This window comes from Anser cygnoides, chromosome Z (assembly GCF_040182565.1).
Source record: "Anser cygnoides isolate HZ-2024a breed goose chromosome Z, Taihu_goose_T2T_genome, whole genome shotgun sequence".
Taxonomy (NCBI): domain Eukaryota; kingdom Metazoa; phylum Chordata; class Aves; order Anseriformes; family Anatidae; genus Anser; species Anser cygnoides.
This window is the reverse complement of record NC_089912.1, coordinates 17,963,355-17,983,224: the sequence shown is the minus strand read 5'-3', so window position 1 is coordinate 17,983,224 and position 19,870 is coordinate 17,963,355. Positions and strand designations below refer to the sequence as shown.

At 38.3% G+C, this 19,870-nt stretch overlaps 1 protein-coding gene across 2 annotated transcripts; it reads left to right on the top strand.

Moving 5' to 3' along the window:
- Positions 1 to 639: 639 nt before the first annotated feature.
- Positions 640 to 13,939, top strand: LOC106049386 (general transcription factor IIH subunit 2). Of its 2 annotated transcripts, XM_013201683.3 has the most exons (16): positions 642 to 889; positions 975 to 1,052; positions 2,224 to 2,260; positions 2,954 to 3,040; positions 3,834 to 3,884; positions 4,356 to 4,410; positions 5,054 to 5,159; positions 6,124 to 6,214; positions 6,371 to 6,458; positions 7,020 to 7,127; positions 8,335 to 8,398; positions 9,264 to 9,367; positions 12,625 to 12,727; positions 13,024 to 13,063; positions 13,446 to 13,553; positions 13,633 to 13,939. In XM_013201683.3, the coding sequence occupies exons 1-16, from the start codon at positions 834 to 836 to the stop codon at positions 13,690 to 13,692; spliced, it is 1,236 nt and encodes a 411-aa protein (XP_013057137.1). In that variant the 5' UTR covers positions 642 to 833; the 3' UTR covers positions 13,693 to 13,939. The 2 variants fall into 2 exon arrangements, with proteins under 2 accessions (XP_066844549.1, XP_013057137.1); XM_066988448.1 differs by lacking the exon at positions 13,024 to 13,063 and having other exon boundaries at positions 640 to 889; positions 13,446 to 13,939.
- The last annotated feature ends 5,931 nt before the right edge of the window (positions 13,940 to 19,870 follow it).

Sequence of the window (19,870 nt, the reverse complement as noted above, 5' to 3'; positions counted from 1 at the left end):
GCAGAGAGCGACCAGAGAGTGGTGGAGATGAAGCGTCAGGGACTGACTGCAGCCCCCATTCCCTGTTCCCCTGCACCGGTTGTGGGGGAGGTGGATGGTGAGAAGAGGGTGGATGGGGGGAATGTATTAGTACTTTGCTTTTAGTTTCTCACTGCACTAGCTTGCTAGTAGTAGGTAATAAACTATTAATCTCCCTATGCTAAGTCTGTTTTGCCTGTGACGATAACTGCTGAGCGATCTCCCTGTACTTATCCCAACCCCTGAGCCCTTTCCACCGCATTTTCTCCCCTTTCCCTTTGAGCAGAGGCAGTGAGAGCGGTTGTGGCTGATCTCGGCTGCCCATCTGGGCAAACCACCCCAGCTGCCCACACTGACAGCTCAGCTCACTGCAAGAAACCCGCCAGCAGCGCACAGCGGCGAGAGGGGCCGGCGGCAGCCGGACAGAGGCGTGCTTGCGGAACGCCCCTCTCCTGGTCGCCAGGACCCTTCCCCGGCCGCTGACATTGCCCCAAGGGGTTTAGGGGAAGGCACAGCCCGGGGGAAAGTCCGCCGGAACGGTCGATGCGCGGCACGGGCGGCGGCCGGCGGGGCCCGGCGGCGGCACCGCGGCGGAGGGGAGCGGGGTGGCGCTTCCGTGCGCGCCCGGAGGGTGGTGGCGGGTGGAGCGTGAGGTGCGGTGGGGCTCGCACCCGTCCCCGGGGCACCCTCGGGTCCTGCCCCGTCCTGTCCCGTCTCCACAGCCCCCTCAGCCCGCTCCGCAGAGGCGTCTCTGTCGGCGGCAGACGTGCCCGCATTTCCTCGTCCCGCCGTGCTGTCAGGGCAGGGCCGCGGCCATGGATGAGGAGCCTGAAAGGACCAAGCGCTGGGAAGGAGGCTACGAGAGAACATGGTGGGTGCTGCCTTCCCTGCCTTCCCGGCCCCGGGGAGCACGGGGGAGGCCTCCCTCGTGCTCAGGCACCGGCTGTTTTGTGCAGGGAGATCCTCAAGGAGGACGAATCGGGATCGCTGAAAGCGACCATCGAGGACATTCTGTTCAAGGCAAAGAGGAAAAGGTACTGGTATCGCCCCAGGCATGCCTGAAGTGCTACTTTTGCTTTGGCCCTGGCAAGGACGTACTCGTTCTGAAATGGGGTCTGCGGGGTAGATGGTGTCAGCGTGCCTGACAAACATGCTTGTGGCCTCTTGCATTCAGGCCTCTAGACTCCTGCTTATGACCTGCTATTGATTGACAGTGCCTGTCAATCAAGAAGAAAAATAGTTAATCTTATCTTCATTATTATTTTTTTCTAAGACTGAATGCATTTATGCTAGATACTTCAGATGTGTGCTAGCTGAAAGGTCAGGTCTTACTCTGATGGAACACTGTGTAAAGCTTTGTGATTGCTCTCCTGTGAAAACAGGCTGAGAGAGCTGGGGACATTCAGTCTGGAGAAAAGAAGGATCTGGGGAGACCTCATTGTACCTTTTCAGTACCTAAAGAGGGCTTATAAAAAAGATGGAGAAGGAATCATTACTCAGGTAGATAATGATAGGATAAGGGGGTATGGTCTTAAACTAAGAGGGTAGATTTAGACTAGACATTAGGAGGAAATGCTTCACACAGAGGGTGGTGAGGCAGTGGAACAGGTTGCCTAGAGAGGCTGTGGGTGCCCCATCCCTGGAGGTGTTCAAGGCCGGGTTGGATGAGGCCCTGAGCAACCTGATCTAGTGGGTGGCATGCCTACCTATGGCGGGGGATTGGAACTAGATGATCTTTAAGGTCCCTTCCAACCTGAGCATTCTGTTATTGCAGTAATTGGATTGATTAGAGAAAATCCTTCAAAGTTTTTTTTAATATACAAAACATGTTTCAAGCTGTTTGTTGGTATGATGGTATCAGATTTTTGTTTAAATTTCTCAGAAAAAAATGTTAGATAAAATCTGAGGTTTTTTTTTCAGGCTACATTAAAGTATTCAATGCCATGTAAAAAATTCAAAGTTAAACCTCGTGGCAAGAACTGTATTTTTATTTTTATTTTTATTTTTTGAGAGGCATGAAATCAGTTTATAATTAATGGTTGACTTTATAATTTCACCTTTTGCATTTTTTCAATGGAAGTAAGTGTCCATGGTTTATGGTTGCTTTATATTTTCCCAAACTCCAGTGTTGGATTTGTTTCAGAGTTTTTTTTAGGCACTATTCATTCACTTGCAGCTTACATAACTTTCTGTGTGTTTTAATAGACTCTACGAACACCATGGACAAGTTCGACTGGGAATGGTATGTTAATGTCTTACCTTGAATGTCTTGAGTCCAAAACTGCCTGAGTAGAGGTGGTATGCCTAACTAGAAGTAGCTTTTGCTGACTTAATGTGCTTGAGACCAAAGTTTGCATTCTCCATCATGCAGTCTTTTCTAAACACTTTTTGGTGCTCAGTGGCAGCGTGGGGTGTGAAGCATCAGTAACTTTGGTGGTTGAGGTGTGGTGTGTTCACTGCTGTATCAGGGTGTGCTCTGTGGCTGCAGTCAGGTTGCAAACACTTGCTCAATTGAATTTTCTCCATGTGAAAAAACGTGTGTAATTTTAATGAGTTGTAGATGACGTTATTGTGTGATGCAACACTGAAGTCTTCAGATAAAGAGATTAAATGTGTGCAAACTATGCTTATTTTGTCGCTTATTTTCAGAGATAAAGAGTGGTGGGTGTTTTTCAAGATGGACTTTTGTTTCGTTTCAAAGGAGAAATGGAAAAATGCATGACTTTTTTCAGTTGCTGTTTATGGTATAGTCCTAAAAGTAGTGGTTCAGCTCTGTTCTAAATTTTCCCTGTTTGAAGGAGGAAGTTCTTGCTTTTCTAAGTAAATAAAATAATGAACTGTTCATTTAAATATCTGTTCTGTGAGTAGTAAAACTTGATCCTTCTGTTAAAATGTGAACCTGATGTAGAATTAACATTTTATGTTGATAATGCAGATGCGTCACCTTTATGTGGTTGTTGATGGATCAAGGACTATGGAGGACCAGGATTTAAAACCAAACAGACTTACCTGCACTTTGAAGGTATTTCCATACAGAAATTTTTTCTCTTTATTAATCTACTGTTTCTATGTAAATCAATTCCATTTTGCGTTTAAAAGAAAGGCAGCCTCCTGCAATTGTTTTTTTTTTTTTTTTTTACATAGCCTTATCTCTCCTCTCATCCCTACTGTTTATTTCCCTTTTCTTTGTTGCTAACCTGTAATTTTCCTAGGGCAGTTTGGCTTTGTTTTTTTGAATAGCAAAAGCTGTATGACATTAGTGTGCCTTGCAGGAGTATACAGCAGAAACAGTAAAACACTTCTGCAGTGTGGTAGCTAAGATGAAATGTTGTCTGTAATAATGAATGGAAGAAGAACAAACATGCTTTCATTATACATTCAGAATTTTTTTCTTACCATGGTGTTTTCATAAATTCTGATTTGAATGGATTTTAGACAGGATTTGGATTGCTACTTCAGATTGTATAGGGCTTGAACTGCACGCACAGTGTCATTAGAGAAAGTCATAATACAAACCATTAAACTCCTCTGTTTTATAGATTTTGTACAGTTTTATGCTTTTTGGTATATCTTAAACCTCCATTTGAACAAACACTGATCTAGAGCTTCAGCATATGAAACAAATTTACTTTACAAAGGTAACATAGGAAGGAGAAGGGTGGAAAGGCTTGGGCAAAAGGAAGAAAGTGAAAGGGATGGGCTTTTTCCCAATTAAAAAAAAATAACAATACTGAATGTTTTGCAGTTACCAATTACTTAGTATATGTGAAGCAAAACTGTATTTTGTTTTTAACAGTCTCAGTTTTTCTTTATAGTTACTGGAATATTTTGTTGAAGAGTACTTTGACCAAAATCCTATTAGTCAGGTGAGTACAACCATGCAAGAAACAGGTAACAGAAATCTGTAAAAGTTACTTTTAGTTTTAATATTCTCTAGTAAACTTTTCAGTTGCTAGGTTACTTTCCACTCTTTTATCATCAGTCTAATGAAATTATTGGTTTTGCAAGAACCAGTGGAAGTAAGAACTCATCTATTCTTTTCCTACATTCCTAAACATAAATCCTAACACAGAAGTCTCAATTATATTTTACTTCAGATATTTGGAATTAAAAAAAAAAAAAAAATGTTCCTTGTTGCAAAAGTAAATTGAAAGTACAGGAACATGGGTTAACTGATCCATAGCGTTGTGGTGTTGCTGTTACACGTTCAGGAAAGCTTGTGTAGTTAAATAATTGTTGATCTATAAAGAAGTATGAAGCAAAACATAGCAGAGTTGTAAATCAATGTATTTTTAAACTCATTAAGAAAAGTTCTGTCTTTTTGTTTCCCCCTCCAGATGGGCTTAATTGTAACCAAGAGTAAAAGAGCTGAAAAAATGACAGAACTTTCAGGTAGGGATGTGTTATCTTTTTAAAAAACTTAAGATCTGTTGTCAGTATAGTTAATTTCTCAACCCATTGATTAATTTTGTATTTGTTGACATCTGTGCATTTCTTGAGATTTGACAGGATGTTATGAAGCAAGGTTTCTTGAGTTCCTGCCTTCTGTCACTAGCAAGCTATGTGTTTTCAGAGATGTAGTTTTAAATCTTGTCTCTTTATCTACCTGTAAAACTCGAGCAACTTTATTGAAGAGTTGGAGAATTCCTTAGTGCTTAAAGTTACTTTGAGGATAACAGTGTTTCAATGGAGGCAGAACTCATTTTACTCTTTGTGAGACAGTTTTCACTGTGATTTTTTGTTCATGTGAAACGCTTAGCAATATACAATGATTTTCTTCCTCTTTGGCTTCTTAAAGTTTTTAGCAATTGAATATTTGTGGAGTAAATGTCTTTTTGTTGTTGATACATTGTTTTCCACATTCTGATCGAGAGGTCGAATTCTAAGGATAGACTTTGAAGTCATAGTTTGAAAACTGTTTCTGTACAAGTATACTTATAAAACTCATAAAATATACTCATCGCTCATAAAATATAAAGTTTAAATACATAAATTCCTTTAACACATTACTTTGAACTGTTTTATTCGCTCACAGGTAACTCAAAAAAGCACATAATTGCTCTGAAGAAAGCAGTGGATATGAACTGCCATGGAGAACCGTCTCTATATAATTCCCTAAATTTGGCCATGCAGACTTTAAAGTTAGTTTGTAAACATGTTTTTGTGTTTGTTTTTTGTTTCCCATAGTCATTATAATGCTGATTGTGAATTTTTGAGGGGACAGAGACAATTTTTTATTGTGTTTTTTTGTTTTGTTCTTATTCACGTTTGATGTTGTTTGTTCTTTAGAAGTAGTTTCTTGCATTGTACTGGCATGAGTCTTTAAAAGGTGGCTTTACATCCTCTTAGAATACTCACTGATAACTTGTAAGCTGATAGCATATTTAACTTTCTAACACAAGACATTTCTGTTCAGAGATGTGCTTCTTACAGGAAGCAACAATATTTTAGAAAGAAATAGTTGATGTTAGGTTGTGTATAAATATAGGGATGAAAGACCCTGCAATGAATTTTTACGAGAGAGCTAAGGAATGAGACAGCAGAGTTTGGGATTAATAATGGTAAGAGACCACTAAAATAAATAAGTTTGAATCTGATAGAAGTTTTGACAGACTTCAGAAAAGTAGACCTTTAAGTAGGTTAGATTTACAAACTTTATTCGCTGTGTGAGTCAATGTCACAAAAATTATCTGAAGGACTAGTTGAAAGAGAGTTTTCAATTAAGAAGTAAGAGGAAAGAAAGGAGTTAATAGATTTACATCTATAAACTGATCAGAGATTTTTAAGAAGTTAGGAAGACTTACTACAGTGGTGCTAGTTTGGAGGTTAATTTAACCTGTGAGAGTACGGATAAGGTACAGGGATAACTTAAACATTAGCACAAACAATTTGATAACAATTACATAATCAAATCTTGTATATTAGAGAAAGTCTTGGGTTTTAGAAAGTGAAACTCTGGTGCTCAGGAGCTTACAAAAGTTTTTCTTAGTTTATAGGCAACTTCCTATCATGTCATCTTCTGACTTTAGTACATTGAAGTCCTTGAAACTTTAGCATACATATAGCGTGGTGTACAGAATTCAATTAACCATATGCTTTCTTTAGGCACATGCCAGGACATACAAGCAGAGAGGTTTTGGTAGTCTTCAGCAGTCTGACAACATGTGATCCAACCAACATCTATGATCTAGTTAAGGTACAGAAGTGAAGTTTGGCTACTACTTTGAACCTCCAAGCTGTTAGACTAAAAACAGACAGTTGCAGTGTCATCACCAGTAAGTTTTTGTTTAAAACTTCTAACCTTTATTGTTCAGCATACGAATTTGATTATTCTTTCTTTTTCCACATGAAGTGTTTAAAAGCAGTTAAGATCAGAGTGTCTGTCATCAGTCTAAGTGCTGAAGTTCGAGTTTGTACAGTACTTGCCCGGGAAACTGGTGGTATGTATCTGAAGTTTTATAGTTATACTAATAAAATAAGTTTAAAATCAAAATTAAGTAATTAGTTGGTAATTTTCTTCAGTGCATGTTGGCGTTAAAGAATGAATGTTCTGTCATGCTAGCAGAAAATTTAAGGGCTTCTCAAATCTGTGAAGGATAGTATTCAGTGAAATAATACAAGCTGCTAGATGTATCTGTGGAGAGAAGAAATGTGTCTTAAAGCAGGCTTCTACCTATAAAATTGTAAGATGTGGAACTTAGTGCAACATGTTAATATCAGTTACTAAAAAAGTAGCTCTTACAATATAATTACTACAGAGTAATGTTGACGAAAATAATAAGGGCCCTGTAAGTAAACATTGATGTATTAGTTTTAAAACTTCTTTTCAGAAGGATTTCCAAGATTATTTTTCAGATTTCTTTAAGAAAAAAAATAAAAATCTTTTTTTTTTTCTGAGTTGTCTTTGTACGTAAGTTGTTGTTTTCTGTTATTTGTAGAATATGTTTGCATTACTTACCTGGTCATAATATGAGAGTAACACATTTCTTTCCTCATGACAGGAACATACCATGTTATTTTAGATGAAAGTCATTATAAGGAACTGCTAATGCATCATGTTAGTCCTCCACCTGCCAGTTCAAGTTCCGAGTGCTCCCTTATTCGAATGGGTAGGATATGGTTTTGTTGCAGTCCTGGTGCAAGATCTGTAAATCTGTCTTTTTCTGCCCTTGTATTTTCTGTTTTAAAGCAAAACAAATGGTTTTGCTCATTTTTTTGCACATTTTTTAAATGTAACTTTTATTTTGCTAAGTAGATTTTTATTTACTTAATATTGTTCCTACAAAGTAATAAGCATTTAAATAAAGAGAATAATTAGAACAAATAAGACAAATTATGCAACTGCAGTTGGAAGCAATAAGATGAAATAACACTGACTGTATAGTAACTGGTGTGAATATAAAGTTTAAAAGAAAATGATGAAAAACTGTATTTTATTCTCCCTCAGTATTTACCCCTGCACAAGGCAACCTTTACAGAAGGTTAATGGTTGTACAAGGCAACCATTAATTGGCTGCAAGACCCTTCTATTTGGACATGTAGTATATAGTTTGTTAGGACCACTGTTGTGGTGGTCTTTCTTTCAACAAATGGATTAGGTGCCTTTTCTTCTCCTGATGTATTTCTCAATAAATTTAAGCCTGGAGTTAAACTAGAATAGCAACACTATTACGACTGATTAGAGCATTAACTTCTCATCCATGCATTTTCATAGATAAGAATATATTTATACATAGATTTAAATACTGAAGCAATTTACTCTTTGGAAATAAAACCTAGTAAGTAGTGAAAATAATCTGGCTATTTGAGATGATCTGTAAAAAAAAAAAAAAAATAGTTGACATAGAAAGACCAGTGTCTTCTACAGCCTCTGTGAAGTGCTATAGTCTCATCTGTCATCATACAGTACTTGGAAGAAGAATATGTTCTTGGTGTGTGCATATTAAAGTATTTTTGCCTTAATAAGAAATCACTGTTCAAGCAAACATTCTTGTAGTGCTCTTTCTGCTTTCCTACTGTTGTACATCATCATCTTTTTTAACTGTTACTCAAAAACTGGCTCCAATGAGTTTCAGTTAATATAAAGTTTATGAAAAGCTGTTTCATTTTTTACAGCTGGGGAAAATAAAGGATTTGTTGGTGAATGTAGGTAGAGAATGTTAGGAAAACTTGCTCCCTGGTAAGAGTGCCTTGCTTCCTATAACAACAAACAAAAAAAGAGATTCACTAAGTGTTTAGGATAATCTTTGAAATTCTGCATTACCATAAGAAAATGGAATATTATTTTTATGTTTGAAATCAGACTTTTTTCTTCAGGTTTTCCTCAGCACACTATTGCTTCCCTCTCTGATCAAGATGCAAAGCCATCCTTCAGCATGGCGTAAGTAGATTTAATTATAATTCAATAAACTGATTAGAATTCTAGGTTAGAATTCAAGTCATACTTGAATATACTTAGCCATATTTAGCAAATCTGATTTTCAGTGAAAATAATGCAAAATAACATGAAAAAGGACTAGCAAGTAATGTGTTGTGACTTTTCAGTAGAAATCTTGCTTTTATTTGCACATCCACTATGTGGCCATAGTTCTTTCTTTAAAATATTTTTTATAAAATTTGCATTTAGATTTTTTTTAAGATAGTAAATGGTTTTTAGGTACATTTATTCGTACTACCAACTTTAAATGCATTTATTAATTCAAATATTTATATCGTTATAAAGATACAACAATGATAAAGAAGGGTATCATCTGTAATAAAGTTTTTTATTTATTTACCGAGGTGACATAAAAGGAAAATTTAAAACAGAGGCCTTGTTTGCTTGGTGTGCCAGTGCTCTTAATGAAAGGAATCATAGTCTTCAAGGATAATATGAGAGTCTGAATTTTCAGAAGGAAACGGTCTGCTCTTTGAAAGAATAGGTACTAATGTACATCTTAAAGTCAGTACAGGCTGTTGGGAGGCGAGTAGGAATATTGATACGGATGTCTTGAATACCTTTTTTATAAAGTTTTATTGACTCTTTTACATGGGAAAATTTTGGTCTTTGTTCTGTTTCCATGGGAAAATGTGATTACTGATATTTTACCCATATTAGTAGTTTTCTGACACTTCCATACACTTGAAAGTGTTGTACAAAAGCTACAGTAACTGCTAAAACTATTTGTTTTGAGAACCATACATTTTTTCAGTTACGTAGCATCAGGTTGTTCTCTTACATATTTAATTGTCTGTCTTTGTTCCAGGCAATTGGAAAACAACAGTGAGCCAGGTCTTACGCTGGGTGGGTACTTCTGTCCCCAGTGCAGAGCAAAATACTCTGAACTTCCTGTGGAGTGCAAAATCTGTGGTGAGTAACAAGAGCAGGTGAGCAGATAGATGCATTATGTGTTAGTGATTAAGAGTTAAGGGGTGGAGAAATTTAACTGAACTTGGCAAATAAAGGACAGTTCTAGCTTAAGAAGCCTTCATTTGTGTCCTGGGATTTCAGCTTCATACAAGGGACTTTCCTGTACATACGAGGGACTATGCCTGTAATAATAAAACTTTATCATACAGGTAACAGTAAATAATCTTCTGTTGTTCATGTGCCTGTTTCTGAATTCCAGAGTGTGTGTAAAATTGATACTGACAAGGAAGAGCCTAGATGGAGCATATATGTATCTTATGTTAAATTTCATAGAATATATGTCTGCAATAGTTGTATCAATTGTTGTTGCTGTTGTCGATTTCTGGGATCAAGGTGATGATGGAAGAGAAAGGCAAGAACACCAAAAACACTTGCTAATGAGCATACGTTGTACACAAATACAGCAAAACATAGTAAGTCGTAGGTGTTTTACTGCCCTCACATCAGTGAGTAACAGATATTTTGTTATTTGCCTGGATTGACCAAGTAACTGACAAGCTGTCATTCACATTTTTGGGAGAGATGAGATTGTTGTATGGAGGATGTTGAGGGAGGTTTATACACACCAAGATTTACTTGCAAGATCTGTAACTGATGGCTTACAGCCACCTTAATAGCAGGAGTTGTTTTCGGGGAAAATAAACATAAAGGAGTTGGCAGATGGAGTGAGGGGATGATGGAGTGAGGAAGGAAAAGCAAAAACTCTCCTCACTGGCCAACTACATGGAAAAACGGGGTCTGCAAGATAGGTGTCCTCTTCAGGATGCCTTCTCCAGTACAGCAGGTGCTTCCCACCTAGTAGGTTGTCATAGTGACTGTATTGTTTAATCAGGATCAAAGAAAGCCATTCAGCCTTGCAAAGCTTAACAGACTGCAAACAGTGGTGCTTGTCCCTGCTCAATGAGGGTGGGAGGAAGGATTAGCATCTTTTGTAGTAGTAGTATTATGTGAGCAATAGCTATCCACCTGTTAACTTCCACAGGCATATGACTAAAACATGATAAGTCTAATCAAGATACTGTATTTGGCAACAGGGTGAAATAATTCTAGTTTGGAATTGTTATAAACGAAGATACAACTCAATCTGAATTTAGTAATATTTATAAAAGGCAAGTAAACAGCGCTGGGTGTGCAGGGAGTCTACGCTCTACCAAAACGCACACACACCCATCGAACTTTCTAAATATACAGAACATTGCTTTTACATATTCATAAGAAACCCGAATACACCTATACATATGTACAATCAGAAAAGGTATCAATTGAAACATAAACATGGCAAAGTTTTCTGAATTCTGGCAAGTGTTTAACAAACAATCCTTTAAGTCTATTATTATTAGTGTCCATGACTGGGGAGCATAGTTGGAGTTGGTAATCCTGGTTGAAGTGCTCCCATATCTTCCATGACTTCATTAATTTTTCTCAGATCATGTAACAGTCTCCATTTTCCATTCCTTTTCTTGATTACAAACACCGGAGAGTTCCAGGGCTAGTTGTGGGTACAATATGTCGCGCTTTAAGTTGTTAAGCAACTTGGCCTTCGGGCCTTATGTATCCTATTCCTCCCGGATCGAAGGGAAACAGATCTGGCTCCTTTTCAGGGCCTGGATCAAAAGGAACGCCCAGCTCACCAGGGGGCGTAACAGCAAAGGCCTGCGATGGCGGTAGCGGCGGGGGGGGCCAATAGTGTAGCAGAAGGATCAGTGGACGAGCCCGCAGCTCCATCACTACCTGGCAAACCACAGGTTTCTGATTGTGGTCGCACATGGCTCTTTAAGGCCTCAGAGATTGCTCGCCAGGTGCCAAGCAATCCCACCGCAACCTTGTCCTCTCTAGTAGCCGAGTCCCACACCTTGACCTCAATTTGGTCCCATGTTTCAAGATCATAAACTGTCTGATTGTTAATAAAGGGAACAAGCTGTAAGGTTACCAGGACAGTCTTTGTTTCTAAGGACATATGATTCCCCATAGCACGCAACTGCTTACCTTTGGCCAGCAAAGGGCAGTTGTATGCGTGGGTCCATTTGTCTCAGCTTGAGCTTCCTTCCAGCTCCGGTGCGTCTATTTCCAGCAACTTTCTATATGAGCTTCTTTGAGCAGTTTGCTGAATTTGGCCGAACCTATCTTCATTAGGCGATCAATGTCTCTGTTCCTGTCCTGGTCCCTGTTCTGTTAGCCTGTCCCTGTTCCTGTTGTTCAGGTCCCTGTTTGTTTTCTTCGGGTCCCTGTTTGGGTGCCATTTGTGGCATAATGACCACACGGACACCAGGGTTCTTTTAGGATCAGTAACTGCTACTACTTTATTGATGACAGAACTTCATCATATCGTGTTGCATCCCATATTGAGAACAGGCTCCCTTCTTATACTATTCGCCCCACAGCAGTCCTTTTCCACTAACTCTTCATTGGTCAAACAACTTTGCCCGGCAACCAGCAAACCCCCAGCAACTTCCATGCCTTAACGGTGGGAGAAGAAGCAACCTGAGATGGCAAGGCATCTCCTGAATCACCCTTCTTTGTTCCCTCTAAACTCTTTACATTCCTGATGGCCTCATCGTAAGAGTCTGATGTTATCACTAACCATGGGGCTTGTTGACCCCCATGGCCACACTCCCACATCTCCCCCTTCTTTATTATCAACAACCATCTTCTTGACACGAATTATTACTCCATATATTACAGAAAATTTTGGTATCAACATTAGTTTCATTTCAGCAACGTAATAGTGTAACTCAGAAATTCTTTATATCAGGAAGATATTCTCCACAACTGCAGCAGTCATCAGAACAATAACCTGAAAGTTTATTCCATGTGTGAGTGGGTGACAAAGAATTTTAGGCTAGCTCATGCTCCACTATAAGACTGTGTTAGCTTAAATAGGCCTATGGCATGCTTTGCCAGTGTTATAGCAGGCTGCAGTATTACCTTGTAGTGTGGCACCATATTGACTGGATATCTAGTACAGCAGAACCATCACTGCCAATGATGAATTCTGCAACTAGAATTAATTGGAAGACTCTTCTATGATTGCATTTTGTTTTTAAGATGGAGATGAGAAACTTGTTAAGTTTTCAGCTCTGCGTTATAAATATATTTCTGAAGATTGACTTAAACCTTCTAATCAGAAATCTCAACAAAACAGAATCATTACTTGTAAATTTTCTCATATAATAATAGCAATGTATTTTTATTTGCAGGTCTTACATTAGTGTCTGCACCTCATCTAGCTCGATCTTACCATCACTTGTTCCCTTTGGATGCCTTTCAGGAAATTCCACTGGAAGAATATCAGGGAGAACGGTACTCAAAATTTATGATTGTGATAATATAAACTATATCTTTGTTTTTCCTCACAGAAGTAAGAATATCTTGCAGTAGCTTTCATGCTGCTGGAGACACTTTTGAATGTTTGGTGATTTTTGGTCACCTCTGGCAAGAAGTGTTTCTAGTTACCATTAGCAGTTACCCTGTGTATCCAGTTGAATGGCCGAAATAGTTTCTATTAATGGTTATTATGTATGATTAAGATGTTTTTAAACACCACTATATATAATCTTGTTACTTTTCTCAGTTAAAAACCAAAATTTTTCTTCTAGGTATTGTCAAGGCTGCCATGGAGAAATCAAAGATCAAAATGTAAGTATGTTGAACTGCATTGGAACTTGCACTGAGATGTGTCACAAGTAGAGATAATCCTATTGACTATTTTTCTGAAGGCCAGAAAAATACTTGGGAAAGTTTTTCTGATGGTAGAGTTCTCTGTCATAGTCATGCCTTTTAGACTGCAAAGGCTATACAAGTGTGGGAAGGGATTTCCTAAACTTGCATAAATAAGATTCTACTCCAAGCATTTGGAAGCTTCTGCAATGACTCAAGTTCAGCGTCTCAGACACCTTAATTCAGTTGGTTTTCTGTGATGCAATCTTGTTGTGCAAGTTGTCTTGATGGCAACTGTTGATCTACTATAGCGCTGTAATTTTCTTCTAATTTAACTTATTTCTCTATCTTTTCCACACAGGTTTATATATGTAAAGTATGCCAGAATGCATTTTGCGTGGAGTGCGACATGTTTGTTCATGATTCTCTGCACTGCTGTCCTGGCTGTATTCATGAGCACCCTGCTCCGGTATGTGTATGATGTAGTCTCTTTTTTAAAGACTGTCATGTCAGTTTCATTCTTGTGTAAATCCATTTTGTTTATTCAGCCTTGGCTTTCAGTGAGGTGCCTCAGAACAAGAAAGGCCTGGATGATTACAGAAGGATGAACATGGGTTTGAGAGGAAATTTTGTTTTTACTTAATGTATTAATGATTTTTACTTTTAATATATTCCTGAATTATCTGTATCTGATTTATTTTTAAAGTTCTGAGTTTTTCTGAGTGTTATTGTTGGTAATGTGTACATTTGTAAATGTAAAAGTGATAAAACTGGTTTGTATTTTAACGTGATGATTTGTGTTTGATTTGTTCAAAAAAAAGAAGCCCTGAAAATAAATTTTATCTATTGTTTTCAGTGGATGGTGAATTATTCTGTTAAGTTCTATAGAGCAAAATATTTTTGTAAAAATTAACAAAGACGTTTCTGTGCAATTAATTGGAGGGCAATTCAAAGAGAATTAATTTCAACCATGGTGAGTATTCACCTTGGCCTTCAGTAATGCTACTCAATTTCAGATGCTACGAATGTGTTGAAAGTGCATTTTAGATTATAATGGTAAGGTCAAAAGTGATTTAATTCTGTTACTGCTGTGTATGTAGTTGTGTGTTTTAAGTTCCACTTGCTTGCATGTGTGCAAGCTTATTGAAAGGCCATTGCAGAGGTGTAAGAGCTGAATTCATGCAAACTATTCTTAGGTAGTCAAAGAACTGAACGCAGTGATCTATTTTGATTCTGAGTCTAGAATGAGGTAGCAGAACTGCAAGTCAACTGTTCTTGATTAAACGCCCAAAGCAACAAAGACAGTAGGGCGGGGGGAGAGGAGGAAGACATGCTTAACTGAATGTGAGAGAATGGAAACTGAGAGGAATGTAAGATACTTTGCCCTTCTACTGTGTGCTTAAGTTGTGATAACAGTTCAAACCTCTGAGACTGTGACAGGCTACATATCAGCAAACATATCATGGAGCAGTGTCTAAAGAAATATGTCAGATCTGATATTCTGAATGAATTTGTGATATTTGTAATATATCCAGGGTAAAGGAGTTGCTGATGCATCTCACTTAATTTTTAAATCTGTGAACTTTTGCTGTAAGGTTAGAAACGGCAGTAATCTAACCTAACCACTGAAGATCACTGAAGATTAAAAACAACAAAAAAAAAGCACCCTATCTTAAATTTAGTTCCTGGTGTTTTTTAACACTCACCACGTACAAACAATACATGCTACTTTCCAGTTTTCGTGGGCAGTTTTCATTTCCAATTATTTAAATATGCAAGTTCTCTATTGTCAATATAGCGCCTTCTGTACTCTCTCTAAAGTTTTTATGCCTGCAGGCTGTCCAGAAGACAGTAATTCCACTGTGTTGGCAGAAAAAAATGATGGTTTCAGCGTCTGTTTCATTCTGTGTGGAGTGAAACAATCTTTATAAACCCTTCGTGCTATCATGTGATTGCAGTGCCTGTTACCATTAGCCTGTCTGTTGGGCTGCTTAGCCAAGATATGCAAGTGTCCTAAAACCTAGCAGGAAGAGGGACATATTCATGTGTTTTGGTGTGGTTTAGCAGGACATTCCAAGCCAGGGGAATGCCCTAAGCATATATCTCTTAGATAATCTGATATTGGTGACGGTGTCTTGGTATGATGTTTTCTAGAAACATTTTCATCTTTAGTGTTGTCATTTCCTAACGGGGGAAAAAGAATGTCAAAACATTTTTAATCCGTTCTAGCCCTTTCTCTTGCTAAATAGTAAAATAATGTAATAGAAAGTAGAAGCTGTTTAGAAGTTGTAGCTGTGTATTCCACTGTCTGATAGTGATCTGATCAATAATTTGGGTTGTTCTTTTCCACCCTTCTCATTAAATAGAGCAGTTAAAGGTACATCCTGAAAAAATGCTATCAGGATATCAGGACAATATTCCTCTTGACAGGTGAGGAATTTCATCTGTGGCCTTAATTTAAATCAGTATGGAGGAAAAGCTTACTAGGATTCACTAGATCTCAGGTGTCTTTGTTCATATCCAGTCAGTTCTCATTCTTGTGTGTTTTCTTGTTTATTGGATCTGCCACAACATTAGCTGACCAATGAGATCATTATCAGGAGTGTCAGAAATTCTTGTGCTTTCTGAGGTTGTTATGTATTACACAGACAAAAAATGCTGAGGGAAGAGACACAAAACAAACGTATATTGTGGCGGGGTTGGGGAAACCATTGTGTTGAGAAGTTTGAGGCTGAAAGGCACTCTCAGCCAGCCAGAGCACTGCTGTGTGGAGTGAAGTGGATTTCTCAAAGGTAAGTGCCCATGTTTTATCATGCACTTTATACTTGCAGAAATTAAATTCACCATTTGCATTAACAATCATAATTAATTTCCAAGACTGGAAGTGCTGAAAATTATTAAAATACAAGTAAAAAAATGTGGTTATTTTTAATAACCACAACTTGTGAAGAACTTGCATCCTGTTCTAACTTGGGCGATATAAGGAACAGTTTTAATTCTAGATTTTGATATAATTTGTGCATGGAAAAAATGTCAGAACAAACTCTGAAGCATCACTGGCTTGTGCAGACTCCTGACTGAAGGAGTGACAGTCTGTGCATTTTAGTTTAAAAATTCATAACATTTGAACTAGAATCACTTTTTCATATTTAGTTTTGCAGCATTTCTTTGCTGTGGGATTTGAAAGCATTGTTTAGCACACGTTTTCCTAAAGGAGTACATGCACTGGTAAAGGTGTGGAATGATTATGGATTTGTACAGTGGCAGTCTTACCTTTGCTACTTCAGTTTTATATCAACAACAAATGTAGTCAACTCCTTTGCTTGCCCTTGTCTGAATCATTCATGCTGCAATCCTCAGTGCAGATCACATCGCTGGGCCCTGTAGTCCCACTGGTGGCCCTCCTCTTTTGCTAGAACTGCCCATTTGCTTCCCATTATTTGCTACCCGTTTTTAGCCAGTCACTTTTTCTCCATTGCTATGGCTCAATTCCCTTAAAAACCTGGAAATCCAGGTGGATGTTATCAATCTGATTGCCCATCTCTAATGTACTTGTTGATCCCTTCAAAAAACTAAGGATTTGCTTTTTACGAGCCATGTTGACTCTTCCAAGTACTTCATATTTATCCAGGCAGTCATTCTAGCATTTTTGTTGCTTCTGCTGATCTGCCTATAGCAGATATTAGGCTTATGGACCTGATGTCTTTTTCCCTCTCCCTGAAAGGTGTTAACTGTTTTCTAAAGATTGTCATAATGTTTTCCCTAGGAATCTTTCTGAATTCCTCTGCAGTGAACATTAATGCAAATACTGCAGAGGATGGCACTTCAAGTTCTCTGCCATTGCATTGTCTCTTTGAACAGTTCTTTAATATCTTTTATAGTGGGCTCTACCACCTCTCTTCACTGGCTTTTTGTTTCTGATATCTGGAAGAAGGCTTAGATTGCTTTAGCTTTTTACTATTAACCTTTTCTTTATTATTATTATTATGCCTGATTTTATTTATTTTTTTCATATTCCATCTGCTAGAGCCTTTGAGCCTTCTGTCTCCTTTGCTCAAAAAGTACAGTTTTTTGAATGGTATCTTCTGGTAATCTGATTTATTTTCCTGTCAGTCATACTGATTTCCTGTAACTTTTCACAAATCTTTTCTAATAAATATCACATAATTTTGTTGCCCTTCCATTATAATGTCTTACAGGAAACTCTCGAATGACTGTAAGATTTTTTTTTATTTGGTTGCCAGTTTAGTTGTATGGTGTCTTTTTTTTTTTTGTGTGTGTGAGCATTTTCATTTTCCTTATCTTTACATAGGTCTTGCTTTTGAAGTTTAACACGGCCTTATCAGATTCCCTGTTCCTGTGGGGATGTTGCATAGAAATAAATCACAAACATTGCTACAGGGTGACGTTTCACAAGGGGACTTTTTTCTTCTCCGAGCACATTTCTCAATACCAACTCAACTTTCTCTGGTAAACTTGCTAACCACTGTCTAAAAAAAGTCACCTGTGCTTTGCATCTCAATGTGGTGGCATCAGTGCAGTCCGCATGGGGGATAACTGGAGTCACTGGATACAATTCTATTTTTTGCCCATGTTGCTTCTCTCATTTCTTTGTGCCATAAGACAAATTCCTGCTGTGAAATGAAAGTTGATGTAAACTTTTGCTTTTGTTTTTTAAATACTACTGTGATGTTTAAACACATATAATCAGTTACATGTTTTTGGCTGTATCAGACATAGTGCCTCTGTAAAAACACATTTTTTTAAAATTAAAATTTAATGCTCCAAAGTTGAAATAAGGTAAAAGTTTCCAAATAAAATAAAGGGGTGTCAAAGAGTAATATCTTTCTTTCAAATGGAAATAAATGGAGAAATGTATTATAATAACTACTGTGTCTTGAAAACACCACTTGGAAAGTCAGTGGAAGAGCAACCAAACATCTAATCAACATAACAGCCTGCACAGGTTTGTGCTAATCTGCACTATTTCCTGCTAGTGAAGCCGTTCATGTTGTAGTTTTTAAGGGCAGATCTGGTTACTGTGAGCCTCCCCAGTCACTACTCACCAGTGGTCTCTAAAGGCTCTACACAGTAATCACAGGCAAAGGCCTCTTCTCATTCTGGAGATGGCATAAGCCACAATCATTTTGTAGTGTTGCTACTGAGCTGATTTTTCTGTTGGTCATTTCCAGTTCTTTGGAGGGAAAAAGAATACATTTAATCTAACTCCTCCCCTATTAACTTTGCAGACTACCCTCATCACACGGAAAGGGCTAGCTGATGCTCAGACTTGTGTCACTGTAGTGAAATGATGGGGTGCTCTGTTCACAGCAAAGTAATCCACAGGTTGCAGGGAACGGCCACAGGAGCTGAAGGATTGTCAAGGTGCCTCCTGGAGAGGCTGGGCAGAGGGGTTAAGCCAAGTCCCAATTTGTGGGACTGCAGGGATCTAGCGCAGAGGTTTTAGGCAGGACACAGGTTTTATAGGAGACCTTACAGCTCCTCTTTTTTGTTGGTTAGTTGAGACATCTTTAGGATATGCACAGCTGGGAAGCACAAAGCCATTATTTACTTGCTATCATGAGCAATAAAGTGAGCATCAACATGCTCACCACCCCTCTCAGGCAAACAGAGTCTGCAGGGCAAGCAGATGGCAGAGTCCTCAAGCAATGGATGTTTCCGTCCCACCAGTGTTGCCTCTGTCTGTAACGATATCATTCTTGTATCTGCAGGCATTCCTACAGCTTTCTCTTGGCAGCTTGCACCAAGGTAAGGCAGCTGTCAGAGCTGGGCCTTGTAGGCTTTTGGTGGTGTCGCAAAATGCGTAACTAGTACCACATTTGTTGTAAATTGTCCTTGCAGATACTGGTGCTTGCTGGTACCTAAGCAAATCAATATAAACTAGTAAGTATTTAAGGGATTGTAACATGATTTATTTTTGTTCTAACACACTACCTGTAAGGCAAATCTCAATGAGAATGCTATCCTAAACTCTGTAAGAGCTGGTAGGTACTGTGCGGTCTTACTTGAAAGGATAACTGTTGAATGTGCATTTTAGTTTGAGAAGATTACTGAAGGTCTTCTGGATTTGATGCTTAGTCAGACAAAATTTTCACAGAAGTAAGGACTGAGTTAGGATTTATGGACTGTCCATATATTTGGACAAGAAATAGTATAAAATATAGTATAATAGTACAAAATCAGCTTCTGCTTGACTTTGTGATCTATGAATAAAACCCAAAGCTCTTTGCAGGCAAAAGTAATCTTTATGCAGGTGAAGCATATAAGGAAATTAAATTATTTTGTGATGATACGGTATGATTTTTTTTAAGCATGCTTTGGAAAATTGCAAATATATGCCAGTTGCATACAAAATATTACATATGTGCTTTCAGATACAAAAGAAATTAGGTTGGAATAACTTTCTGCTATGTTTTGATTCCAATGTTTCCTTTTTTTTTTTTTTTTCTCCAAATACTGTAGCTGTTTCAAGGCCACATGGTTTTGTTTATATGCACGTGAATTCCTTGTAATGGGTAAAGCCTTGTTTGTTCATTAAATATTGCTGATGGGAAGGTTTTCAGGGGTGTTCCGCTACCACGAAAAAGACCTCCGAGGAGCCAGAGTGATCAGAGGGATCTAAGACAGATAGAATGTTTTTATTGCCAAAAGAAGGGACACATGAAAAAGGACTGCAAAAAACGCTTACAAGACGAGCGAATGTTTACAGAAGATTAGGGGAGTCACGGGCTCCATCGACTGGGGACTTCTGGTATAACGGAGTCC